Source organism: Carassius carassius, chromosome 31, assembly GCF_963082965.1.
Source record: "Carassius carassius chromosome 31, fCarCar2.1, whole genome shotgun sequence".
NCBI classification, from domain to species: domain Eukaryota; kingdom Metazoa; phylum Chordata; class Actinopteri; order Cypriniformes; family Cyprinidae; genus Carassius; species Carassius carassius.
Window position 1 is genome coordinate 3,847,199 of NC_081785.1, and position 25,459 is coordinate 3,872,657.

General features: G+C 36.6%; 1 protein-coding gene across 1 annotated transcript in view; it reads left to right on the forward strand.

Annotated features, from left to right (window-relative positions):
* LOC132111361 (kinesin-like protein KIF26B) overlaps positions 1-25,459 on the forward strand; it is a 149,187-nt gene that overhangs the window by 29,137 nt on the left and 94,591 nt on the right. The window contains exon 4 of the mRNA XM_059518583.1: positions 7,492-7,661. Coding sequence (XP_059374566.1) covers positions 7,492-7,661 — 170 coding nt within the window. The remainder of the gene's footprint in view (positions 1-7,491; positions 7,662-25,459) is intronic.

The window sequence follows — 25,459 nt, forward strand, 5'->3', positions numbered from 1 at the left end:
ATAATAACACTTATTCAAATCCTTTGAAAGGAAAAGTGACGTCTGAACTGACGTCAAACTTGACCAGAATGCCATATTTGATTTACAAGCTTCTCTTCTAAATAATGATATGCTTTTATCATTTTACGTTGTTTTTTTTTTTGTTTGTTTTTTGATAGTATGGACAATACATCTGTGAAAAGTGTATTTTTTATGGCATATATTTATCTTTTGATTATGTTAATATGTATTACAATTTTACATATTAATATTTGTATAAATAATATAACATTTTAATATTTAACATAACTTTTCTAACAGCAAATAATGACTGAATTTTAATTAACTATATCTATGGGATCAACTATCTAAGGCTAACATTCTGGCTAAGAATCTGGTCTTGAATGTGTCTTTCAGTCAGAGTGTTTGATTGGGTCCCAAAAGATTCTAATGGTCGGAGTTTTGGTGGGTCTTATCTTGATTGTGCCAGTGATTAAACAGTATGGTTGAACAAGGAAGTCATTTAGGCTGTAGATGGGGCACACCCTTCACCTCACTCACGTCTTCTTTTAGACACTCATTCTCTCTGGATTGGGTTTTTCAGCTCTATCTTGTTCTGTCTGTTCTTTTCCTACTTGAGCTAAGCTCTGTATCTCCTTCTCCATCTCAATGAGTCTTTTGTGACTCCTCTGCTTTTCACTTCTGTTTACTTTGGCTAAGATCTGTTTTATTTTCTGTATCTCTCCCCCTTTCGCGCTCTTTCATTGCCCAAGGGGCTGGTTTTTGTTTTGTGCACAGGAAGCCGTTAAGCTTTCCTTGGAGAGTCACTCCGATGGTGGCAATTACCTTGGATGCAGGACTTTGTTATAAAAACAGTTTGTGTGCCACACACAGAGCTCTTACATTACATTTGGACTTTGTCTTATCCCTTACAAAATCTCCTCAAGGAGGGCTCTTTTCTAAAACCGACATCCCTTTCTCTGGAGGAGGAATGTGGCTCCGACCCAACGGACACTTACAGCTTGTGCCCATTTCTACATCACAGGCCCATTTAAAGGCATGACGGGGCAACTTCGGTCATGAATATGTTTTTATATAAACTGATGAATCTGTGTTTATTATTTCAAGAGAAAAGTCCCTCAATTAACTGGTTCCTTGGCTGGAGTTCATGCTATGGGCAGAGAGCATCTGTAAGGCATAGGGGGTCTCCTTTGCTCTGTCACAAGCTATTAAATTGATTCATTACAGTAAAATAATCTCTCTACTTCACAGATTGTACAGAAAATGAATACAAATTTAAATCAGTTGTGTCAATTGAGGTTTTATTTTACATCTAATGTTGTTTAATTAATGTTTATTGCATTATTTCAGTATCATGTGTGTAACTATGATGGTGTTTAGCATTTGTTTGAATGACACTATGCACATTCTATAAAGTATTTCCCTCCTCAGCTTGTGGAAAAGCTGCATGTTTGCAATGAGCTTTCATTATGTGAATTTCTGATCACCACCTGTTTTTGGTGGTTGTCAGTGTATTTTATTGGTACAAAACAGATATTGGTACTTTAATAGGTTGGTATATTACTGTAACATTAAATCAATTAATTAAATTTGGGGTTTATTTATTTTTTTACTGTGAATTTAAGTCTGTAAAACCTAAAATGTTGATACCATACCACAATTTTTTATGGTAAAGTTCTGGCAACCACAGCTGCCAGTATTTTAGCGTAAGTGCTACCGTTTTTTTTTTTTTTTTACAGTGTAGTAAACATGATGCAGAATTGCAATTTGAATTTCTATAAGGGTGTAGAATAAAAATGAATGAAATTTCAAATAAATTTGTATGACTAATTTTTAAATAGAAAATTTTAAATGGTGATTTGACAAAGCCTTGTTTGAAAATGTTAAAAAAAAGTGATTGTTTGATGGATAGACAAATGAATAGACAAATAGAAAGATGGATGGATGGATGATAAATAGAAAGATAGATGGTGGATGGATGGATGGACAGGTAGATTGATGGAGAGATGAATAGTTGAATAGAAAGATGGAGGGATGGATGGATAGAAAGATGATATATGGATGGATGGGTGGATGGACAGATTAATTGATTGACTGATAGACAGATGAATAGATGAATAGAAAGTTGGATGGATGGATGGATGGATGGGCAGATAGCTTGATTGATGGGTGAATAGATTAATAGAAAGATTGACGATAGATGGAAGGATGGATGAATAGAAAGAGTCAGAAAGATGGGTGGATGAATGGATGGATGGCAGATTTTATTGATGGAAGAATATATTAATAGAAAGATGGACGATGAATAGGCGAATAGAAAGATGGATGGATGATAAATAGACAGATAGATGGGTGGATGGATGGATGGATGGACGGATGGATGGATACAAAGATGGGTGAGCTGATGGATAGACAAATAGAAAGAGATGGATGGACAGGTGGACGGACGGTCGGCAGGTTGGTCAAAATACATCTTTCGATTGACTGAGGAATCAATCAATCAATCAATCAATCAACCAATCAACCAATCAATCAATCAATCAATAAATCAATAAATCAATAAATCAATAAATCAATAAATCAATAAATCAATAAATCAATTAATCAATCAATTGATAGATGGATTTTTAATTTGATGAGTTGAACTTCTTTGAGTTGCAGTTCAGTAATTTCCTTTTCCTTCATTCAAACTCCTATTTAGATTCCTGTGGCCATTCAAATTTCCATTTTTCATATTCACACTAACTACTGTACTAAGATACTTGCTGTATTTTTTTATACTGTACCTCAGCGAAAAACATGTTTCATTCATTTTTAGCATACCCCATGGTTTTCTTTCTTTCTTCAGCTTATCTCCAGTGTGCTATTCCTATCCAGGACTGTAAGTCCAGTTTACCATCCCATCTGAATTGAGAAGTGAATGTGAACTGTCACAGACAGATATAGAGTGCGCTCAAGGGATGGTGAAGAATAGTTAACATATCCAGGAGAGGAGTATCCCGGCAGTGCAGTGTGTTCCGGCTTTAATTATGATGAATGAGGAAGTCTCTTCTTGTGGGTGTGCAGAGGGCCGCTGGGGAACAGGGTGGAAAGAAACCTCTTTTTAGATCCTTCCATTCCTCTCTTGGGTATTTCTGCTGCATCAGGAAATTTCCATTGTTAGAAATGTTCTCTACCTTCCTCATCCATCACACCTGCACTTGGCCCCGGTCTCATGCAAACCTGGAGCCATTGTAGTTACACAGAGGGGCCGGGCTGCTGTTGAAACACATGAAATGAGACATCCATAAAATTACAAGAACTGGATATTGATTTCACACACGCACAGGAACGTACTTGGCAATCTGTCATCTGTGGTGAAGTTGCTATAATTGTCCTCATAGCATTCTAATATGCTTGAATAAATCACTAGAGTGATATTTTTCTGCAATATTGTTTATTCCAAAGCATTTGAAAGTGGAAAAGCAATTAACCATTACATAACATAGATCATGTGGTCTCAATATGAATTTGACAATGTCCTTGAATGTGACTTGTTGAATATGAATGACTTGAATGTAACTAAACTCTTTTTAGTATTTGCAGTTGTATAACATACTAAGACATTATATATCACATTCATCTTCTCAAGAATTACATTTCATGAAACACAGTATCCTCTCTTGATAATCTGCATCTCTTTTTCAAAATTTTTCTTTTTCAAGACTTGATTTGAAAGACATATATTTGCATGGATATGTGCAATCTTTTGTATAATTCCATTATAACATGGATTGTGTCCACAATTAGATGACAATAAAAATGTATTAGTATTTATTTTTCAGAGGCAATAAGATTAATAGTTTATTTAATTATTATTTTTATAATTTAATAACATATATTTAACATGCATTGTTCCATTGTTTATTTTATATATTTTTTTTATTAATGATTTTGTTTATTAATTACTAGCCAGTTGTAAATGTAAAAAAAAGTCGATAAATGTATAACCTAAAAATATGGGATAGCATAAACATATTATTTTTGTTCTTATAAAAAACTAAAAAACCCTTTACAGTGCATTATGTGTAAGTGAAGAACTTGAAGACTTACAATATAGCCAGCTATCTGTTGATCTTCGAATAACCTTTATCTGGCTGATTTCAGCAATGCTAAGACTTTTAATTTAGCTTTACAAAGCCATTTGGACTAGCAAAAGGAGTATGAAGGTCAAAGTCAATGTCAGACAAGGGATGGATAGATGGATAGGAGGAATTACATTTGGGCAAACAAAGGGCTACTATCAGACAGAGGAGAGAGAGGAGAAGTAAGTAAGGGAGGAGAATGGATGGAGAGATGATGGGAGGATGGGCATAGAGGTGCAATCTGTGCTGTTGGCACTGCTGGTATTTAATGCTCCTTCTTTTCATTCCTGCACAACAGATGGCAAATCAGCCGTGGTTCCCAAATGATCTGACTGGCTGTGAGCAGGGCTGAGTCATTTCAATGCTGCCGTGAGGATAGAATTGCCATTTAGCTCATGGAAAATCATTCATTGCAGTTTTTTTCATAAAGTCCATATTTGTACACTTTTATAGCATTCTTTGGTTTTATTTTTAGTTTTTAGAATTAAACATGTTGTTTTTGTAATTCTACTAGAAATAGTTCACCGAAAAATGAAAATTTGCTCAAATACTCACCCTAAGGCTATCCAAGATGTAGATGAGCTTCTTCATCAGAACAGATTTGGAGAAATTCAGCATTACATCAGTTGCTCACCAATGGCTCCTCTGCAGTGAATGGGTGCCGTCAGAATAAGAGTCTAAACAGCTGATAAAAACATCACAATAATCCACAAGTAATCCACACCACTCCAGTCCATTGGTTAACATCTTGTGAAGTGAAAAGCTGTGTAAGAAACAAATTTAGCACATTTTTATTTTTGGGTGAACTGTTTCTTTAAGAGTTCTAAATGATCTGTTATGATTGATTGTTTCTGAACTCTTAATGGGCTTATAAAGTTTAATTTGATCATGAATCTGGCTTCAAAACACCCATTTTTGTGGCTTAGTTTCTATAATTGTTCTGGCTTGTCTTGGGGAGGGAGATTCGCGTGATCAGAATAGACAGAATTAGATACTGATTATTATATCATCAGGTCATCGTTTGACAAGTGTGCATCAAATGAGCAGGATTTAGCTTTATGTGGTAGCTTAATCCATTCATTAATAAGGGATAAAAGCTTTTTAATATTTCTCATATTGCCCTTTGTACTAATCCTTCTAGATTGACCCGTTCTTCACTATGTAGTAGGATAATATTTTTTAGCAATGACCACTGTTATATAAATCTATATTACTGATTATTTGTTGGCAAATGATCAATATTGTGTGTTATTCCCATGACATTTCATTCCATACGTTTAACTCCAACAGTTGTCAAATGCGAATACACCTACTGTAAATCCGGTGCTCAGTCACATGGATGTCTGCCCAGAGCAATGCAGCGTTAAGGAACTGTAACAAGTGCAGACGCTGCTAAATATACCTGTCAGTCATGTGCTATCACAGAGTATTTTAAAACAGCTATGCATTTTGCCATCATACCTGCAGCCAGACTGAAATAACACATGCAAGGCTGTGAAGACACCATGAGCCTTTGGCTGTGAACAGCTCAGTTTAGACTCACTCATTCTCTGAGGTGTGAAAGTCACCGTTGGCACTGATTGGCCTGTTTGCTGATGCAGTGCGGCAAAGCATCTTTAATTTGATGAGATATGTTGTGCAGAAACAAATCAAAATTTTTCTTCAACTTCTGCCCACCTTTATGTTCCAGTGGTTCATATTTATTAGAATTTTACATTTCATTTTTGTTGTTTTAGTATTCATGTATAATTAGTAATTTTCTAAAGATTGCATTAAATCAGTCTTAAATTTTTTTTTTACAAAACTTGTTAGATTCATTATCATATTAACAGTTTTGTAATATATATATATATATATATATGTATATATATATATATATATATATATATATATATATATATATATATATATATATATATATATATATATATATATATATATATATATATATACAGTATATAATCAAAAAATAATGATAATGTAATTTATAATAGAAACCAGACCAGATAGAAATCACATGTTTTAATCAAGCTGTGATTGTAATTATGTAACAATTATGTATGTTATATATTGAGGATGCATAGCTGTGAAATTAGCCATAGCAAAACAAAGGACATATTATTTAAAATGCTTAAAATTTAATTTCAGTTACATTACACATGCCATTTTAATGAGTATGTGTATACATACATACATACATACATATATACATGTATGTGTGTGTGTGTGTGTGTGTGTGACCCTGGACCACAAAAGTAGTTTTTCAAATTTTTCAAAATTGTGATTTATACATCATCTGAAAGCTGAATAAATACGATTTTCATCTATGTATGGTTTGTTAGGATATTTGGCCGAGATACAACTACTTGAATATCTGGAATCTGAGGGTGCAAAAAAATCGAAATATTGAGAAAATCACCTTTAAAGTTGTCAAAATAAAGTTCTTAGCAATGCACATTATTATCCAAAATTTTATGTTTATATATTTACAGTAGGAAATGTACAAAATATTTTCATTGACAATGATTTTTACTTAATATCCTAATGATTTTTGGCATAAAAGAAAAATCTATAATTTTGACCCATGCAATTTGGCTATTGCTACAAATATACCCAAGCAACTTGACACACACACACACACACACACACACACACACACACACACACACACACACACACACACACACACACACACACACATACACATACATAGATGACCAAATTGTGTTGTGATGCATGTATGTCCAATGCTGAACATTTTTAGCAACAAATGCACAGATCAGGATTCTCTCACTCTGCATCCAAGCTTATCTGGGTGATAATTTCCTATATTTGTGAAGCATTCTGGGTAAACACACAGAGGGTGGCTGGTTCACTGTACAGCACAGCTCATCCTCCTCAAGAACACATGTGTCCTTATTTGGGGCGAAACGACAGACCCCGGCCCACAGCAACAGCAGTGCCCTCACCATCTATTTACAGCCGGTGCAGGGGAGGGTGTCAGGATTATTTCCAAATCTCCCTGAGTAGGTCTGACTGAATGCTTGTTTAAGAAAGCCAGCCATGCCATGGGCCCTTCATAGCACAATTATCAGGGCTGTTTCTCATGACTCACGTCTAAGCTGAGTTGTTTATCTGAAGGCCTCGCAGAATCTTTGCTGCGTGACCCGGGACGCTTTCCAGAGACGCTGCTGTAGTTCAAACACAAATAGAATGAGTTTTCACCCCTTTTCCCATGCATAACAGGGAAAATGGGAGCATTACCTGAGCTATACTGCATTTGTTTACCTGTAAATAGAGCCATTTGCTCTTGTATAGTTGGCTGTTTTGCAGATTGTTTTTAATACCCATGTTTACTTGCATACAGATCTCTCAGATGGTGTCAGAAGGCAACCGGGAGGGTCTTAATGAAGCCGCGCTCAACCGCTACAACGCTGATCGGCCCAATGCATACAGCAGCCCTGCTGCCCCACCTCCTGCCCCAGTCACCACAGCGCCCTCCAGTGGCACCTCCGCAGCTGCATCCTTCTTTGCCAGGTGAGATTCTGGGTTTTATGTCACACATCCTCACTATGTCGCAGGTGTGTGATTTATTGAATTTGATCTACTAAAATGAATCCTTCCTACTATAAGAGAGCGCACTCTTAAGAAATGACAGCTTGCTTTGAGCAAGCTGCCCTTCTGCAGCATTTTGCACCATGGACTGAATATCTGATGATATCTGCTGCCAGCATTAAAACTCTGTCATTTCACAGTCATACAGGGGGTGTAAGGAATTCGGGGTCAAACACTGAGAGTGTTCGCATGTCCTTTCGAGTTTGATCCTTCACTCGCACTCATCGTCACAGCTGTCTGTTGTCAACAGGATGATTCTCACACATATGCAAACATACTTGCACAAATGCACAGGCACTTTAATGGTGTCATATGAGATGCTCTGATCACCAGGTGACTTTTTCCCATAGCTGTCTCTCTGTAAAGAATCATCTAATCTAGTGTGAATCATTTGCTGTTAAGATTGTGTATACTGTCTTTCGAAACAGGTATTATGTCATACTGTACTATTGGAAAGATGTCCTCTCCTCTGTCAAGTGATTCGTGCTCTGGTCTGTGTCGCCCGGTGGGACTGTGGGAGTGGGGGAGGATATAGATCATGGGCTTTTATCGGAGCTGGAGTCGAGGAGGAAGTGCTGTGTGATAGCGGGAGATGAATGGCTCATGTGAAACCTCAAAACATCTCTAATAAATCAGGCTTTCTACAGCAGCTGGATTTTATGAATTTATTAGTATCAGAGGGCTACAGCTGTGATGGCACTGTGATTTTATCTTCATCTCCTCCATCTTATTCTTTGTGCCTACTGCTTAGATGCCAGAAGACTGGCCAAAATGCAAGGTAGGAATCCTGCCTTTCAGTTAAAGCAAAGCAGGGTTTGGGTTTGATATGAAGGTCAATATATGACTTTTTTTAAGACAAAGTAAAGAAAATTTAAGGACAAAATTGAAGGAAGCACATGATTGTAAGTTCTGTTGTTAAAAATCATAGTTCAACAATTTGGTTGGAAGTATAGCTCTCAACCTGGTAGTTTCTGGTTATTATGATATGTAGTTTAATATGCTCTTGAGCAACATAAGCAGGCTAACATGCAGTAAAATCTATGTCTTTCATTACATATACAAATTGAATTATATGTGCTTTAGTGTAAAGTGAATTAAAACTCTGCATAATTAGCAGACGTTATTACTACATTATATGTACGACACCATCCAAATGATGTTCAACAGTTAATACAGTTTGGGAAATAGCTGTGATTAGCTTAATTTCTCCAACAGTGCCTACACTATGGTGGGCAAGCAATGGATTACATAGTTGTACAGGAAAAGCAGGACTTTAACAGGTGGACAGCAAGTGAAAGCACTGTGATGCAACACTGAAGAAATATCCAGGCGAAATCCTTTCACGCGCTTTGTCTGAGAACATACCCTCAGCGTGTTTCTAAACGGAGACTTTAACATGGCTTTGAGGTCTTTCTAATCTTCCTGTCAACAATCTCAAACCTCTGCGGTTTGATTCGTTGTCCTCAGGTCAGACGAAGCAAAACCCTTTCGGAAGTCAAGATAGTGTGAAAGTAGTGCTAACCTCAACTTCAACTTTGGCAGGAGACACATCTCCCTTTGATATGTCATTCAGGTGAAATAAGATACTAATCTAGCCTACTTTAAAATTCAGACATGGCACTAGTTGATAAGAGAAAAGTGAGCTAGTGAGCTGGAAGTTGTGTGTGTACAGTAAAAACAAAATAATCTCGGTTTACTTTCTTAAAATAAGATGTATTGGGGTAACACTTTACAATAAGGTTCATTAGTTAACATTAGTTAACTACTGTAGTTAACATGTAATAAGCATGAATAATACTTCTACAGCATTAATTAATCTTAGTTATTGTTAATTTTATAATTGCATTAAAGTTGTGCTTGTTAACATTAGTTAATGCACTGTGAATTAACATGAACTAACAGTGAACAACTTTATGTTCATTACCTAACATTAATAAAGATTAATAAATACTGTAATAAATGTAATGTTCATGGTTTGTCCATGTTAGTTAATACATTAACCTTAACTAATGGAAACTTATTGTAAAGTGATGGAGATCAAGTATCAGATTTTTGAGAGATTCCTCCAGCCTCCTGATAGGCTGTTTAAATTACTTCAGTTGTCTGTTGATGATGATGGCTGTTGATTGGATGGTTGTTTTATCCAATTAACATGATTAATATCCTGCTCAAATGCTAATGTCATTCCATTTATAGTTAATATTCATGAGAGGATTTTCTGTTTGTCCATTATTTTGTTTTACCCGTGTATCAAATGTGTCAATGTGCAGAAAGCATTTACAGTAGAAACCATTTGGCAGCGCCTCTGAGATGTGGTGGTTTTACATGAGGGATAAACAATCATGATTTATGACATTTTGCCTCATCTGTAGAATGAATTGTTATACTGCTTGTGCGCCCTTAATCCCTCTGAGGGTACTTATAGTAGATGTATTGCTCAAACACTGTAAATATTTCTTTAATATCCAGATCACAGAGAGGTTAAGAGGCTTCCAATGTGATTTACCAGCCTCATATCACCCATTTTGGAGGATTTACTAGATCTGTGCTTCTCAACTGGTGTGCTGCAGACAGCAAGACAAAACAATATTGAATGCAAATAATTATATGCAGCTATAGTTTTAATTATGCATAAATTAGAAAATAACAAATGAAAACATTTACATTTACATTCATGCATTTAGCATAGGCTCACGAACCAGGGTTATTGTAGGTAAATAAAACTAAAACTGAAAGTAAAACTAATGTAAACTAAACTGAAATAATAACATAAAATATATTTAAATATTATATATATTTAATTTTTTTAATCTCAGCTAATTGCCAAAGCAACATTCCTCATTTTGCATTAAATTATGTATATATATATATATATATATATATATATATATATATATATATATATATATATATATATATATATAATATATATATAATGCCAAAATTTAATGAATGACATGCATGAGGTAAATAAATAAACAAGCAAACAATCTGATCCCAGACTACATTAAAAATGGATACACAAAAAAAAAAATCTGCTCAGATTTGTTACTATACTTGATCCTAGATTATATAATTTTTTAACACATTAAATGCTCACATGAAATGCTCTAAATTAAATGTTCCTCCAACGCTTCTTGTGTTGCTATTGATTATGCATTTTTCCACATGTGTCTGCTGCTCGTTTCTTCTTTCATAGCAGTGAAAGGAGCAAGAGAGAGTGTGCCGCGTGATTTATAACCGTCGTGCCCTCATGTAGCAGACAATGTCAACCATCCTTCGGCAGTAAAAAAGGAAGGTTGTAAATTTCAACCAAAGGTGCAGGTTTACATGAAAGACAGCCCTCTTTTGTGTATATATGTGTCTTGGCCTGTTGTTTGACAGGTAAAGACTATCCTGCCAAAGGGTGTGTGCATGTGTACACCTGGCACACATTTTTCTCTTTGTTTGAAACAGGACAGTGTCACACCCCTTTTTCCCTGGCCTCACTCTGTGCACCTGAAAATTTACAGACGTCGTAACATGCCTTCTTGAGAAAGTGCTGTGCTTTATGGGACAGGTGTCATGACCTGACCATCCGGATGCGTTCAGTTAAAGATGTGGCAGGGCTGTCAAACTCAACTGCACATCTGTAATTTACACGCCGTCTTTCCAGAAACCAAGAAACACATTCTGTTCTTCTTTTGATATGTGCATCAGATTCTCTCTCTCCCTCTCTTTGATTTTCTATCATAATGTATTATATATATCAGTGCTGTATTATATATAAAAAAAAACATTTATAATTAACATTTACCAAGAATTATTACAAGCAAAGTCACAGCAAGAACCTTTGTGCGTGTCTAAGCTACTATTATTGATTTATTCCTAAATGAATCTGTTTTTGAATGAATCGTTGGGGTGAATGATGGTTTTTTTGCTGAATGAATCACTTGTTTCAGAGTCTTTCTGTTTTAGAGTGCCATTTTTAGACTTGTACTCTTATTCACTTACAGCTCTCGTTTGTTCTGCCAGTACCCCTGATCCCTGGTCTCAGCCACTGCACTTTAAGTAAGGACACGCTGACCTAAAATGGTGCAGTGGGCAGCCCATATGGAAGTGTTCTTTTAATGTTTTTGTAGTGGAAAAAAGCCTTTCAGTGTTGTGGTTTCTTTTCTAGAGCTCTGGCTGTGTCTGCTCTGTATCACAGTCTCCGTGTTTTCCCATACGGATCTTTATCTGTCACTATATTAGTAATCATTCATCCCATTGTTTAAAGTGGGATTATGCAGGGATGTGAACTCTATATTCCAAGATTTGCCCATGGTATCCCAATTTTTCACACTCCTTAAGAAGGCTCCTGTGCCATAAAGTAGTTAGATCTATTTCTAGCTCTGCCCTGGCGCACTCAGTTATGCTGTCCCCGGTGTGCTGGCACAGGAATGGGTCTCTCTCATGCAGAAGGTAAATCTACATCTCAGCAATGGCTCAGTTTCAGTACAGGTCTTTCTTTATCCATCTGCTTCTCTTGCTCCCTCACAGCCCTGCTGTAACCCCATCTAAACACCCTCCTAGAGTCTACTGCTGCTGTTTTTGCTGCTGCTGTATGGTTATTTGTGGTTGGTTAGTTAAAAAAAATGTCCATCCATCTTCCTATATATACATTTGTGATTAATCTTAGATTTTTTATATTATTAAGGGAACAAAACAACATATTTGTAATTAATGGAATATCAGGAATATATATATTTTATGATATCTATCATTCATTTATTTATTTATTTACTTATTTTCCCGCTTGCCTAAAATGCATGTTTAGATATTTTTCATGTCGGTATTTGTTTCATTTATTTCAAAATTATGCTTCTGAATTAGATTACAAAGATAAACAATTATTTATTTATGCATTTATTTATTTATTTGTTTGTTTGTATATTTCCTAAGTTTCCCTGTCTGCAAAGCCTCTTTAAAAATGTATTGTCAATATTTGCATTTACAAATAAATATGGAGTCACATTTTTATTTTCATTTCTATTTATGAAATTGGAAAAGAGAAACATTTATCCATTTATTTCCTAAATAAATAAAATAAATGCCTAGATTTCCTTGCCTGCCTAAAATACCATATTTTTTAACCTGTTCTATATTCAATAATATTATATTGAGTTATCGAATACACACACACACACACACACACACACACACACACACATGCACAATTTTATTTCTTGCATATTATAGATTACAATTAGAATAGATTACAAAGACGAACATTCAGGCCTTTATTTGTTTATTTAATTAATAAATGACTGCATTTGCTTGCCTGCATAAAATGCCTGCTGAAATTTCCCTTCAGAACAGCCTTAGATTAAAAAAAAAAAATTCTAGAAAACAGAACCTTTTCCCTGAACACTTTAGAATAGGTAACACCTATTAGTTGCTTATTAGCATGCATATTACTAGAATATTAGCCATGTATTAGTGCTAATTAAGAACATATTACTTATTCTACTTGACCTTATTCTATACATCCCTAATCTTATCCAATACCTAAACCTAACAACTACCTTACTAATATTAATAAGCTGCAAATTAAGAATTTATTGAGAGAAATATCGTAGTTAATAGTTAAAAAGTGTTACCTTTTCTAAAGTGTTACCCATTTTCTTTACTTTTCATTTTTATTAGTCACATTCTCATTTTCCCCCGAAGAAGCAACTTTAATCAGAAACAGATTTCTGATCCTTTCACTGTGCTACAGATGGTTTGTGTGTGAAAGAATGAAGGTGGGGTGCGGGCAACATACCCCAGAGATGATATAATGCGAGTAGCCATGCGGAACCACTGCCACTGTCACTATGTGCAGCGTGTGTCGATTCCTTCATTAACTCTCCCAAGCCTCCATCTCCGGTGAGTTAAAGTGCCACCCCCCTCGACCTGTACCTTGCAGCGATCCACCTCAACAAGCTCCACAAGCAGATTCACCTCAGAAACCCCTTACATCAGCACTGACCCCTCCATCACAGGACTAACCCCCTCCTCTGCAGCCGTCTGTCCCCCGGCATGCTGGAATGATGGATCGAACTGCCGAACCACTGGAGCTGCAGGTGTGAGGAGAGTAAGAGCTTTCATTAGTGTCCCTGTAAAGAGCCCAACCTGATTTATTCCATAAATATTCAAACCCGGGGGATGCCTGTCTATGTAGGCATTTCAAAACAGCCTTGTATATTCATGTTTGACACTTTTGCTGCAAATTAGCAAATCCTTGTTATTGTTATTTATCTTTAAGATGTATTTAAGTCCTTTATTTATGACTTCAAGAGGGGAGGAGATTGTTGCCTTATGGACGATAAAGCTTTCTTTGATTTAGGCCAGATCACCTTAGCAATAATTTGCAGCAACTCATGAATCCTCCAGAAAACTTTAGTAATCGTATAGCAACACTTCGATAACCACATAGAAACATGCTGAAATGCACGAGAATACTTTAGCAATCATGTAGCAACAATTCCAATCACGCGACTGCATAGCAACATCTTAAAAACATTTAGAACTTCTTAACAACCATATAGCAACATCCTGACAATCTCTCAGAACACCCTAGCAACCACAAAACAATATACTTAAGAAAAAACATAGCAATGCCCTGACATCCACTCAGAACACCTTGGCAACCACATTTATAGCAACATCCTGGCATTCATCCAGAAGAACACTCTAGCAACCACATAAAAACATACTGAAATAACATTCAGAATGCTGTAGGAGCCACATAAAAACACCCTGCCACGCACATATTAAAACATTGGCAACCAGCTAAACCCTTAGCAACACCCTAGCAACTGTAGAAATATGTTAAAAACATTCCTTGACAAAGGCTTGTTGCTGAAACATTGGTTCTAATAAACTTGTGAGTGTGCTGTTATACTCTTCTTTACTAAAACATTCAGAACACCTGAGCAACTGCATAGCAATGTTAATACACTCTAAACATATTAGTAACCACATAGTAACAACTAAAAGACATCCCAAAGAACCTAAACAATTTTGTGTATGTTTTTAGTCATATATAATGCATTTTCTAATGGAATTATGAATTTTAAAAGCAAGTGAATAAAAACTCACAGGGAATAACAGCCCAGAGTTTGTTATATATACACTGATCTGTTTCAAAGCTAGAATTATGATGACGACTCTAAGCTGCAAGCGATGGACTTCTCTTTATCGTTCTCTTTCCATTCATCTGGTTTGACAGGAAGGAGGGGCTGCTTAAAATTCAGAGCAATTAACTCCTGAACCCATCCATTTAGCTCTGAGAGGATGTGAACAATCACTTAAAGAGCGTCACAGAGCAGTGACAAGTGGATGTCAAGCCTTGTAATGACCCCGACATACTGTAAATTATAAATGCAGGCAAGGGTGAGAGAGGATTATGAGCTCTTCCTGTGCCATAACCACCACAGGCATTGAGTTGAACACAGACATCCAACCTAATATTCAAAGTAATGGTGATTTGGAGTTTCATTTGGCTGATTTGTAATCTTTTACTGTACATTTAGTCCCAAACTGGAATATTTGTTCGCATCCCCTCAATGCACTACTAAATTTGATGATTTGGTCTTGTATTAGCATTGATTTCGCTATGGAGGACAATTAGGAAATGGTTCTATGATTACCTGATATGATTTGACTCACCAGGCCGGTTAAACGCACGTCAGAACCTTGAGGAACTTGAGTGATCGTGGTGAGTCACTGTCTAACAAGCTATGGCCAATTGACATGCTTAAGCACAGAGGTTAATAATATAACAGCCCCGGAGTCAGCCATTGATGAGAGCCGCAATAATTCTGATGATAATTATGGTAATTACTATCAGCATTATCACTCAGAGGCATGAAATTGACCTCTAGAGATCAGTGGAGCTCTGGATGGATTTGAAATAAGAGCCTGCAAGCCCTCTTTCCATTCACTGATCTAATTAAATGTAAATTGAGGGTGAGTCTGCCTACAATTCCCACAATTCCATTTCACTGCCAGTGCCTACTATAGTAGGTTTATTTGCATAAAGGGGAGTCACAGCAAAAACTCTCCACCCACACACTATGGCTGCGTATCAAAGGCTAGTGAGCTGTTCTAGATAGTCATCTATCTATCTATCTATCTATCTATCTATCTATCTATCTATCTATCTATAGACTATTATATCTTATACTATATATATTATACTTTTACACTATTATACTTAAATATTTATATATTATTATTAATATATTATATTATTATATAAATCCTGTTATACTTTGAAAAAAATTAATTCTAAATTATGTATTTTATTATATATTATTTGTATATATTTAAAACATCTTATTATAATTCTTTGAATAAATTATATTTGCTGTAGAATTTTAAGTGATGTATAATACTTTAAATAAGTTATATATATTTTGATTTTATATTTAATTATAAATGATCTTATATTGATATTTTTATTTTATACTTTATGATAAAAAAACATTATAATACTTTAAATAAATCATATAATTAATTCTAAATTGTTTTTTATTTTATTGTATTTTATTTTAAAATTCTTTATTATATTTTATAATAAATCCTATTACAATATTAATAAAGTATATTTTATATTGAATTATAAGTCATGTATACTTTATAGATTTTTTATTTATATTATACATTACAATTAATCCTATACTATATAATACTTTGAATTAATTATATTTTGTTTAATTTTAAATTATTAATAAATGTATAATTTGATATTTTTAAATGCTGTATTTGTATATAATTTTGCTTTATAATAAATTCTATACTTTATATATTTTAAATAAATTATAATTTATTATGAATTATAAATTATATTTATTTGTTATGTATGTATATAAATGTTAATGAATTATGCTATAATATATATATTTTTTTATATTTAATATGTTATACTTTCTAATAAATTCTATAAAAACATTTATTCTGTTGGAATACTGCGCTACGAATTCAGCCAAAATAAAGTATCTTAAGATCTTAAAATATCTTAAAAGTGCTGCTTACAGTATGTAGGCAGCTCGCTATGGTTTTGGCACAAAACGTATAACTACTGAACATTAGGAACTTGCATGTTGTCCAATTACAGGAACCCCCTGCCACCCGGTCCTGTGTTTCCTGCTTTGGCTGACATTATTAATTTTGGAGGGCACCCTGGACTGGAGCCTGTGAAGCAGAGGATCTTTGGTACTATAAATGGATACACAGCCTGCAATGGTCTTAATTGAGGCTGATGTTCTTCTGCATGCACTCCAGATCTAGAATATTTTTCTCCACACAAATAGTCAGGGGCCTGATAAAGCAGTCATGTAAGATTTACTGAAATCGTCAGAATTTACCATATTTACTTTTTAAAAATTCATGTTTCAGGTCTTATTGTGCATGGTTCTTCAATTCATAGAAATACAAATCCCCAAAAAATGTTTTGCTTTCTTTTTTTATTTTCTTGCAGTTGCATTTCCTATTAATTACAACCAATAGCCAAATGGCTATTTAGGCATCATTTTAGTAGGTAAAACAGCCTTTTTCTTAAAAGTTGCATTGTGAATTTGGTTATCAGATCCATCAGATCCGTTGCTGAATTCTTACATTTGTCCTTTAATGTCTGAGTCACATGCATGCTCATCAGTCTGTCCCTTTGTCAGCTGTTAACTAGCATCACCATAGTAACAGCACATTCAGTACTTGTGTGTTCCTCAATCTGCAGTCAGCAGTTATGGGTCTAGCCTTCACGGGGCTCAGCTCACCTCAGCATCACTTGGCTATGTGTTTTATATCTTGTTTGTTGACTAAAAAACGTTCAGATTCCACACACAATAAATCATATAATATGTCCGGATTTATTTTAATAAATATATTATTTATAATAAATCATATCACAATTCTAGAAATTATATATATACAAAATAGTTATAGTATGAGTCGACCAGCATATTTTAAGAATTTAATCAGGTTGTTACAGCATGTCGTTATACATATTCTCTTATTTATTTTTTTATACGTAAAATATGTCACCCTGTTCAATAAGTAGACTGACCAGGCTATTTCTTAGGCCTTCCAAACCATGGTTTTCCAAATGCTGACTCACAGAAAGTACAATTCTGTTTCAAAGTGCTCTATTTTTGCTTGAGCACTCTCAGCCTCTGTGGTTTGACTGATGATCCAGTGAAGAAGCAGCTTCATCTCTTGAGCTTGACTGTCTGAGAGAACCTGATCTGCAGAAACAGACCCCGAGTGCCATACAGCTCCACAGGTCAGAGTTTCCAGGATTTATACAGGTCCAGCTCCTCTGGTTATGCTCTATTTTAGCATCTTCATCCTCTTGAGAGTTCTTCTCTTATCTATAGACTCTTGCTGTTTTATATGAGAGTGGAAAATAATTACAAAAAGAAATCACATGCAAGAATCATGCACAGATATGTAAAGGCTCCATGAATTATAGAAACCTTTAGAAATGAATAACTATGTTTTTCACCAGAATAATGGGTTTATTTTATGAAAGTACTACAGCAGTAAAGCCAGTGAGGAGAGAGCTATAAGAAAAAAAAATCACTTGATATTTAAAACTAGGTTTGAAAAATGTAATTTCTCATTGGATTGCTAATGCGGGCTGACTTTAGACCCCAAAATAAATTATTCTCAGCCCAGTCAATTAATTCATTATGGCTCATTAGTAACTAAAGTAAATAGCGAGAGAGAACTGTTTCATCGTTTGGCAATGGGTTTGTGCAGAAAGCACAAGATAGTGTCAGTCAAGCTTATTAATTGAGTGAGGCTTTTAATTAGAATGCTGGGGCCAGAGTTCTGCTCATTTAAATATGAATAACCACTGCTAGTTCTGTTTGATACAGTGCTGTGTCATAATTCACATACTATCAGTACTAAACCATAAAGATAAGTATTAGAGCATTCCAAATTATAATACTCTAAAATATGCTAGTTGTCCAAATGATATGTTTCTTAAGTTCTTGCATTTGTGTCTGTTTTACTTGCTAATTTTGCCCACAATTTTTTGTATTTTTTTTTTTTTGCAGAAATGAGGAGTAGTTTGTTTTGATTCTCGTTTTCTGTTATAAAAGTGATCAGTATGCAATTATGAAGATAAAAGTTAATGAATTTTAAGATTTCAAACTGTAGTTTACCTAAACAAAAATACGAAAAATAAATAAACTCAAACAAACTCATAAAATTCAATATCATAAGCTCATAAAAATCGCACTATATATATATATATATATATATATATATATATATATATATATATATATATAATTTAATAAAAAGATGAAAAAAGGTCTTGCTGACCTCAAACTTTTGAACATTTTATGTGTCAATCTAAATATGTTCATAATGTCAAAAATATATCGAAAAGTATTACATTAATACTCAATGTATTTTACGTTTGGAAAAGCTGTGATGTTTACATACTGTCACGGTTCTGTTTAGTTTCATCATGGACTTAGTTGTGTTTTCATGGACTTGTCATTGGTTTTCTTCAGTCACATGTCTTTTTGTTCAGTTTTCCTGCCATTCTTTAGTTGTCATGGTAATTCATTTAATTTACTCAGGTGTTCATCGTTATGGCCCTTATTTGTCTTGCATTTAAGTTGCTGCTGTGTGATCTTTCATTTGTCTGGTATTGTCTGTGTAAAACACAGCTGTCTCGCAGTTTGGCATTCTGCGGATTTATTTAATAAACCTGGTTTCATTTTCATCATTGTCTTCATCCTTGGAATATTCGTGACAGTATACCAGACCCAAAAGGAAAATGAGAAGAACAACAATGGACATTGCTTCCATTAAAGTTGCCCCGACGTGGGGTAATAATTTACTAAAGGGAGGAACAGTGTTTGTATTCCAGCAAGGTAGAGACTTGGAACTTTATGTGGAGGACTTCCTTGACATCTGCCATCTTGCCACCTGTGATGACGTCTGTCTTATGAAGGGATTTAGGTGTGGACTGGATGAAGATCTCCGCTTTGTCATGCCCCGCGTGCTCGCAGCTGGACCCTAGAGTCTTGTATTAACTTTGCGCTGTGGACATATGGATCCACATTCACAGTGGGTGAAGTGGAGGATGATAACAGCCCCGTCCAATCACACTGCACAGACATCGCACAGTTAGACCCAGAGCGCAACCCACCAACACCCCTCACAAAGGAGACGACAATGCCAGAGCCCCCTGCACAAGGGGAGCTTCCTTCCACTGTGAGAATGGAGCCTGTGATGACAGCACTCACTTACGCCCCGGAGCTGAAGCCCCTATGTAAGTCTGACCAGGGGTGTGAGCCGGCAACAGCCGTCCCTGTGGGAATTTTGGTGGACATTGATACTGGGGAGGATTGGCTAATTGACTGGAACACAGAGGCACTGCTTTCCACCCTACCCCACCATGATATTGCTACGCTTTCTTCATCGCTGCCGATTTTACCCAGCACTAAGACTGATTCTTCACCTGGTATGAACTGTGAATTATTATGCGAGATCCCAACCAACCTCACTCTCCTACCGACACTACCAATCCCATCCAATCCTCCAGCCCTTCTTCAGCTGGATGCCTGCAGCCTTTTGTATTTCCTAGTGATGCCTTCCAGCGACGTAAAGCCTCAGGTCATGCAGTCACCAGCCTCGGTTGAGTCAGTGGATCTTTTGGCTCTGCCTCTGGCCTCTGATCCCTTCCCTCCACCTCGGCCCGTCGACCATTCGGTTCCACCATGGCTCCTCCCTCCCTCGGCTCCACCAGAGACCCTCGGCCTTACGACTTCACTGGGTTCCGTTGTCCCTCCGGCTCCACCTTAGTCAGACATCCCTCTGCCTGTGCCACGGACTTACGAGCCCTCTGCTGTGATCTGTCTCTCCACCCCTACGGCTTCGGCGGGCTCCTCCTTCCCTACGGCTCCATTTCAGTCCTCTGTCACACCAGCTCAGCCTTATTCCTCGGGCACTCAGGCTCCACCTCAGATGCTCGTCGCCACGGCTCTACCTAGGTCTTCAGTGCAAGCGTTGTCGCTTGGTTCCATCAACTCTCCGTCATTGCCCTGGGATCCCCTGATATCAGCTCTGTCTCCTTCGGTCGTCCTGCAGATGTTGTCGGCCATGCGGACAACACCTTGGCTCCTCCCTCCATCGACTCCGCCATGGAGAGACAGCCCTTCTCCAACTCCTCGCCCTCCTCCAAAGCCCCCACCATCCCTCCCTTACCTCTTCATCAGCGGCGCGAGGTCGCGCCTTCCAGGAGGGGGTGTTATGTCACGGTTCTGTTTAGTTTCATCATGGACTTAGTTGTGTTTTCATGGACTTGTCATTGGTTTTCTTCAGTCACATGTCTTTTTGTTCAGTTTTCCCGCCATTCTTTAGTTGTCATGGTAATTCATTTAATTTACTCAGGTGTTCATCGTTATGGCCCTTATTTGTCTTGCATTTAAGTTGCTGCTGTGTGATCTTTCATTTGTCTGTGTAATACACAGCTGTCTCGCAGTTTGGCATTCTGTGGATTTATTTAATAAACCTTGTTTCATTTTCATCATTGTCTTCATCCTTGGAATATTTGTGACACATACAGTATTTGAAGCATATATTTGAATTATAAGCTGCTAACGTACACAAGCTGAATAAGTGCATGATATGAACTTTATGCCATGATATTATGTCCTAATATTGCCACATGTTGAATTTGGTATAGCGTACTTCTCTTACTATTTTTGTCGTAAGGATATACTTAAGTCCATAGTACAAGTATGCAAAGTCCTTAAGTCACATTTTCCATCTACTAAGACCATGAACCAGTTCTAAATGTTTTAGCTAATGAGACTCATTAGCACAAATAAGCTGGCATATATGGAGCAGATATGTATATCCACCTGCTTATCTCTCGTCCCTGCTTACTGTCATTATGCAAGCGAATCCCCTTTAATCTACACCGTGTGGATAAAACGCTGACTAATTAGAAGTGATATGCAACAGTTGTGTGTTATGTTAAAGCTCTAGGGTGTGTGCTATAGCAGTGGGAGGGCTGCGGCCTTCCCCTTTCATGCTCGATGTTTGAGGCTGAATCTCAATGTAGCGGCTCAGCAGCCGTGGATCGGAGCAGAATATATGAAAAGTGACAGGGAAATTAGACGACAGGCCCTCTTGACACAAAGCATCACCAGAACATGACTGCAGGGTAAATCAGGCTTTCTTCCAGCACTGCAGGACTGAAACGGCTTCACCCAGATATGTCTAAGGGTGTTCTGAGTCCTTTGTATTTGAAGAGATGAAGGTTGTTTTAAGGATAATCTTTGGCCATAGAGAGAGCTGATGTGCATGCTGACATTATTAGCCTGCTGGGTAGGTCTGACCATGTTGATTAGTCACTTAGTACGTTGGCTTAACATGACCAGAACGTAATCTTTGGTGCCGTCTCAGTCTTTTATAAAATTTCTGACTACAGTGGCTTTCTGCTGTATTGTTTTGAGACACAGACCTATTAGCACAGCTTTTTTTAAAGGCATAGTTCTGGCATCATTTACTCACCCATGTTGTTCCAAATGTGTATGATTTTCATTCTTCTGTGGAACATAAAATAAGATATTTCGGAGAGTGATTCAACTGTTTTGGTCCACTTGTGAAAGTCTCTTTTGTGTTATGCAGAAGAAATTAAGTCATACAGGTTTGAAACTACATAAAGTGAGTAAATGATGACTGCATTTTCATTTTGAGTGAGTTATCCCTTTAAATCACAAGGCAGGTAAGAACCAGTGATGACCTTAAAGGGACATTGGATAAAATTTTCACATTTTATTTATTTATTTATTTTTTTGCATTAAGTTAGGTTTCTGGTGTGTCTACCAGCTCAGAAAAGTTGAAAAGAAAACACACAACCTAATTAGTTATGGGCTGTCTGAGTCAGAAACTGTGTCATCCAGTGAGCTATTTCAATTTGCAGCCGGGTAGCTAGCTATTTGAATAAGACCACCTCCAAATCATATACTGTACAGAATCCAAAGCATCAATTCAAGTCTTGTGTTACATGCCCCACAGAAGAGAGCGGCGGGCTGAGCAGTTACTCATTATCATTTAAAGAGACATGCACCTAAATGACACACTGCGAAAAGATCTGGGCCCGGTTCCCCGATAACGTTCACTCTTAGCGCGCTAAGAAGACATCGAAAGATATATCTTACCAAAGTTGTTGATGTTTCTAAATGTGTTCCCCGAAGTGTCCCTTAGGAAGCTTCTTAGCACGCTGCCTCTTACGTCCGACGTTACAAGAACGCTGTCCAAAGTCAGGGTGCTGAATTAGTTGGCATCGATTGCTCATGAATCGATTTTCCACTTTACGCAAAGGTGCTATACAGCGTTAAGAAAGACAACATGTTCTATGCAAATGAAACATTCCTCAAATTATTACAGTAACATTTATTTTAACATAGTTTAAGTTATCAGTAAAATATAGACTATAAATTAAATTATCAAAGGGTCAGTAATGTTCACATGATATGTTGTGATGGTAAGACAAACCGGGTATCCCTCGCTAATCATCCATCCCGTTGTGCCAATTGTGCCGCTTCTTGACATGGGTCTAACGACTTATAAAAATTATATAATACACTTTTATATTAATGGCAAGGTACTGTACAATTAGAATTGATTGGCAAGCAGCTGCAGTTACTTCTGTTTAATGCGGTATTGATTGCAATTGGTTTATGTTTTTAATAAAAAGCAACCTATCTACAATGAACAGAGAGAGAGAGAGAGAGAGAGAGAGAGAGAGAGAGAGAGAGAGAGAGAGAGAGAGAAAGTTAGATACAAAATATGCTGGGGAAGCAACATAAAAAAGGGCACCAAGCCTCTCGTCAGAGGAACTTGAAGTGTTGCTGGACCTTGCCACCAGGTCAGATATCACACCCCTATGGTCCACTATAACCTGCACATTTATGGCCGCGTCTTCCTTTCGCGATAAGTAGCCTACGCCTGATCATTCACTGATGGATTGGCGATAGGGATGAGTGCCATCCACCAGGATGCAATCCCCGGCATGGCGCAGAAGGGCGTTGGTGACAGTGTGGACGCACTTCCACACAGAGGTCTTGATTAGGCTGTAGCCCTCTCCCACGACCTCGATGAATCTCTCTGTAGCAAAAAAAAAAAAAAAAGAAAAAAAAAAAAACGTAACGCTGGGCTTCAGGGCTTAAAGCAGAATTCCGCTGCGTTAGCCTGGCCAGCGCAGGTCTGGGAAGGTCCAGCTGCTCCACAATGAGTTGTCTTGGGAGGGGATTTTTTTTAATATAGCCACGTGAGGCAAAATGTCAAAAGGGCTTAAGTTTTGCCGAATAAAAAAACTGACATGGACTAAACGGCTCCGAGTCCGGCTCCGTCTTTGATTCAATACAAGAACACGTTGGATCGCTGCCATAGTTGGTCGCTTACTGGACACCACCATGCTTACCCATTTATAGATCTTAGCCATTTAGAGCCAAATTGTTTGCCAGATTTTAATTATCAAAAAAATGATTGCCAATTCGCTTGAATTACATTACGAAAAAGCCTAGGCTAATTAGGCTACCACCTTATTAGTTCTGTAACCACATAAAGTCAACTTCATAAATAGGCCTGTATCCATTGCGAACATAATTTATTATGAGTCTTAAAAAATAACAGAAAATCATTGTTGAGCCACAAAATTGTCAACATACCATAGTTTGACTTGTACTTCGCTGCGCTGGTTTCTAAAGACTGCTGTACAGTAGCGTCATGAGCTCAAATAACGCTGAGAGCTACGAATGGTCCAGACCAACCTTACGAAAGTGTGACTTACAGAAGATATACTTAACGTACGAACGTGTCGGGAACCGTGCCATAAGGTTAAGAGAGAGGTTAAGGAATAGGTTAAGAACTACTTAGCGATAAGAACGTTTTGGGGAACCGGGCCCTGTTTTTTAGGTAAAAAGGGTATTTTTTTTACGCAACCATTGAGGATTTTTACCAAAGTATGTTACAGACATTTCACGAAGACTGTAAAGAATCATACCAAATTGTGTAAAATGAGTATCTGATGTCTTTAAATCCAATGTGTTGCACAACTTGCACTCTGAAGCAGTAAATTTGGATATTACATGGGCAAGTGCAAATGGATTTGACATCTACAGGCAAAATTGTCAGTATCTTAAAAAATGTTTTCCCAAAAATAAATACAAATAAAACATTTCAGATTAATTTTTCGTAAAGCATCATGTGGCTTCAGAAGAACTTCAAGAAAAGCCATATGGATCTGTAGAAAGTATATTCCTTTTGTTCACCCCCACGTGCACAATTATAAAATTAGAACATTATTTAAAGGTTACAAAAAATGTTTTATAGAAAGTTTATCATGTGCATATAACATCATGAGGACATTTTGAGAATGTTGTTCTAAGAACATTTTCTCTCAAAATTAAGAGAACGTATATCAAATATTAATAAAGTTCTAAGAATGTTTCATAATCATTACTTTATCAATGGTTTGTCCAAACAATTATATAACTTATAAAATGTTACTGAAACCTGTGAGAATGTTCATTTTAATCTGGGAAGACATGAATGAATCACATTGATGATTTTCCTTTTGACTTTTTCTTGTTTGATGTGCACATCTTCAGCTTCCATTGCAGTCTGTAGTTAAACGTATCTTCTTAACATATGTTCTTGCTCTCCTTCTCATATCT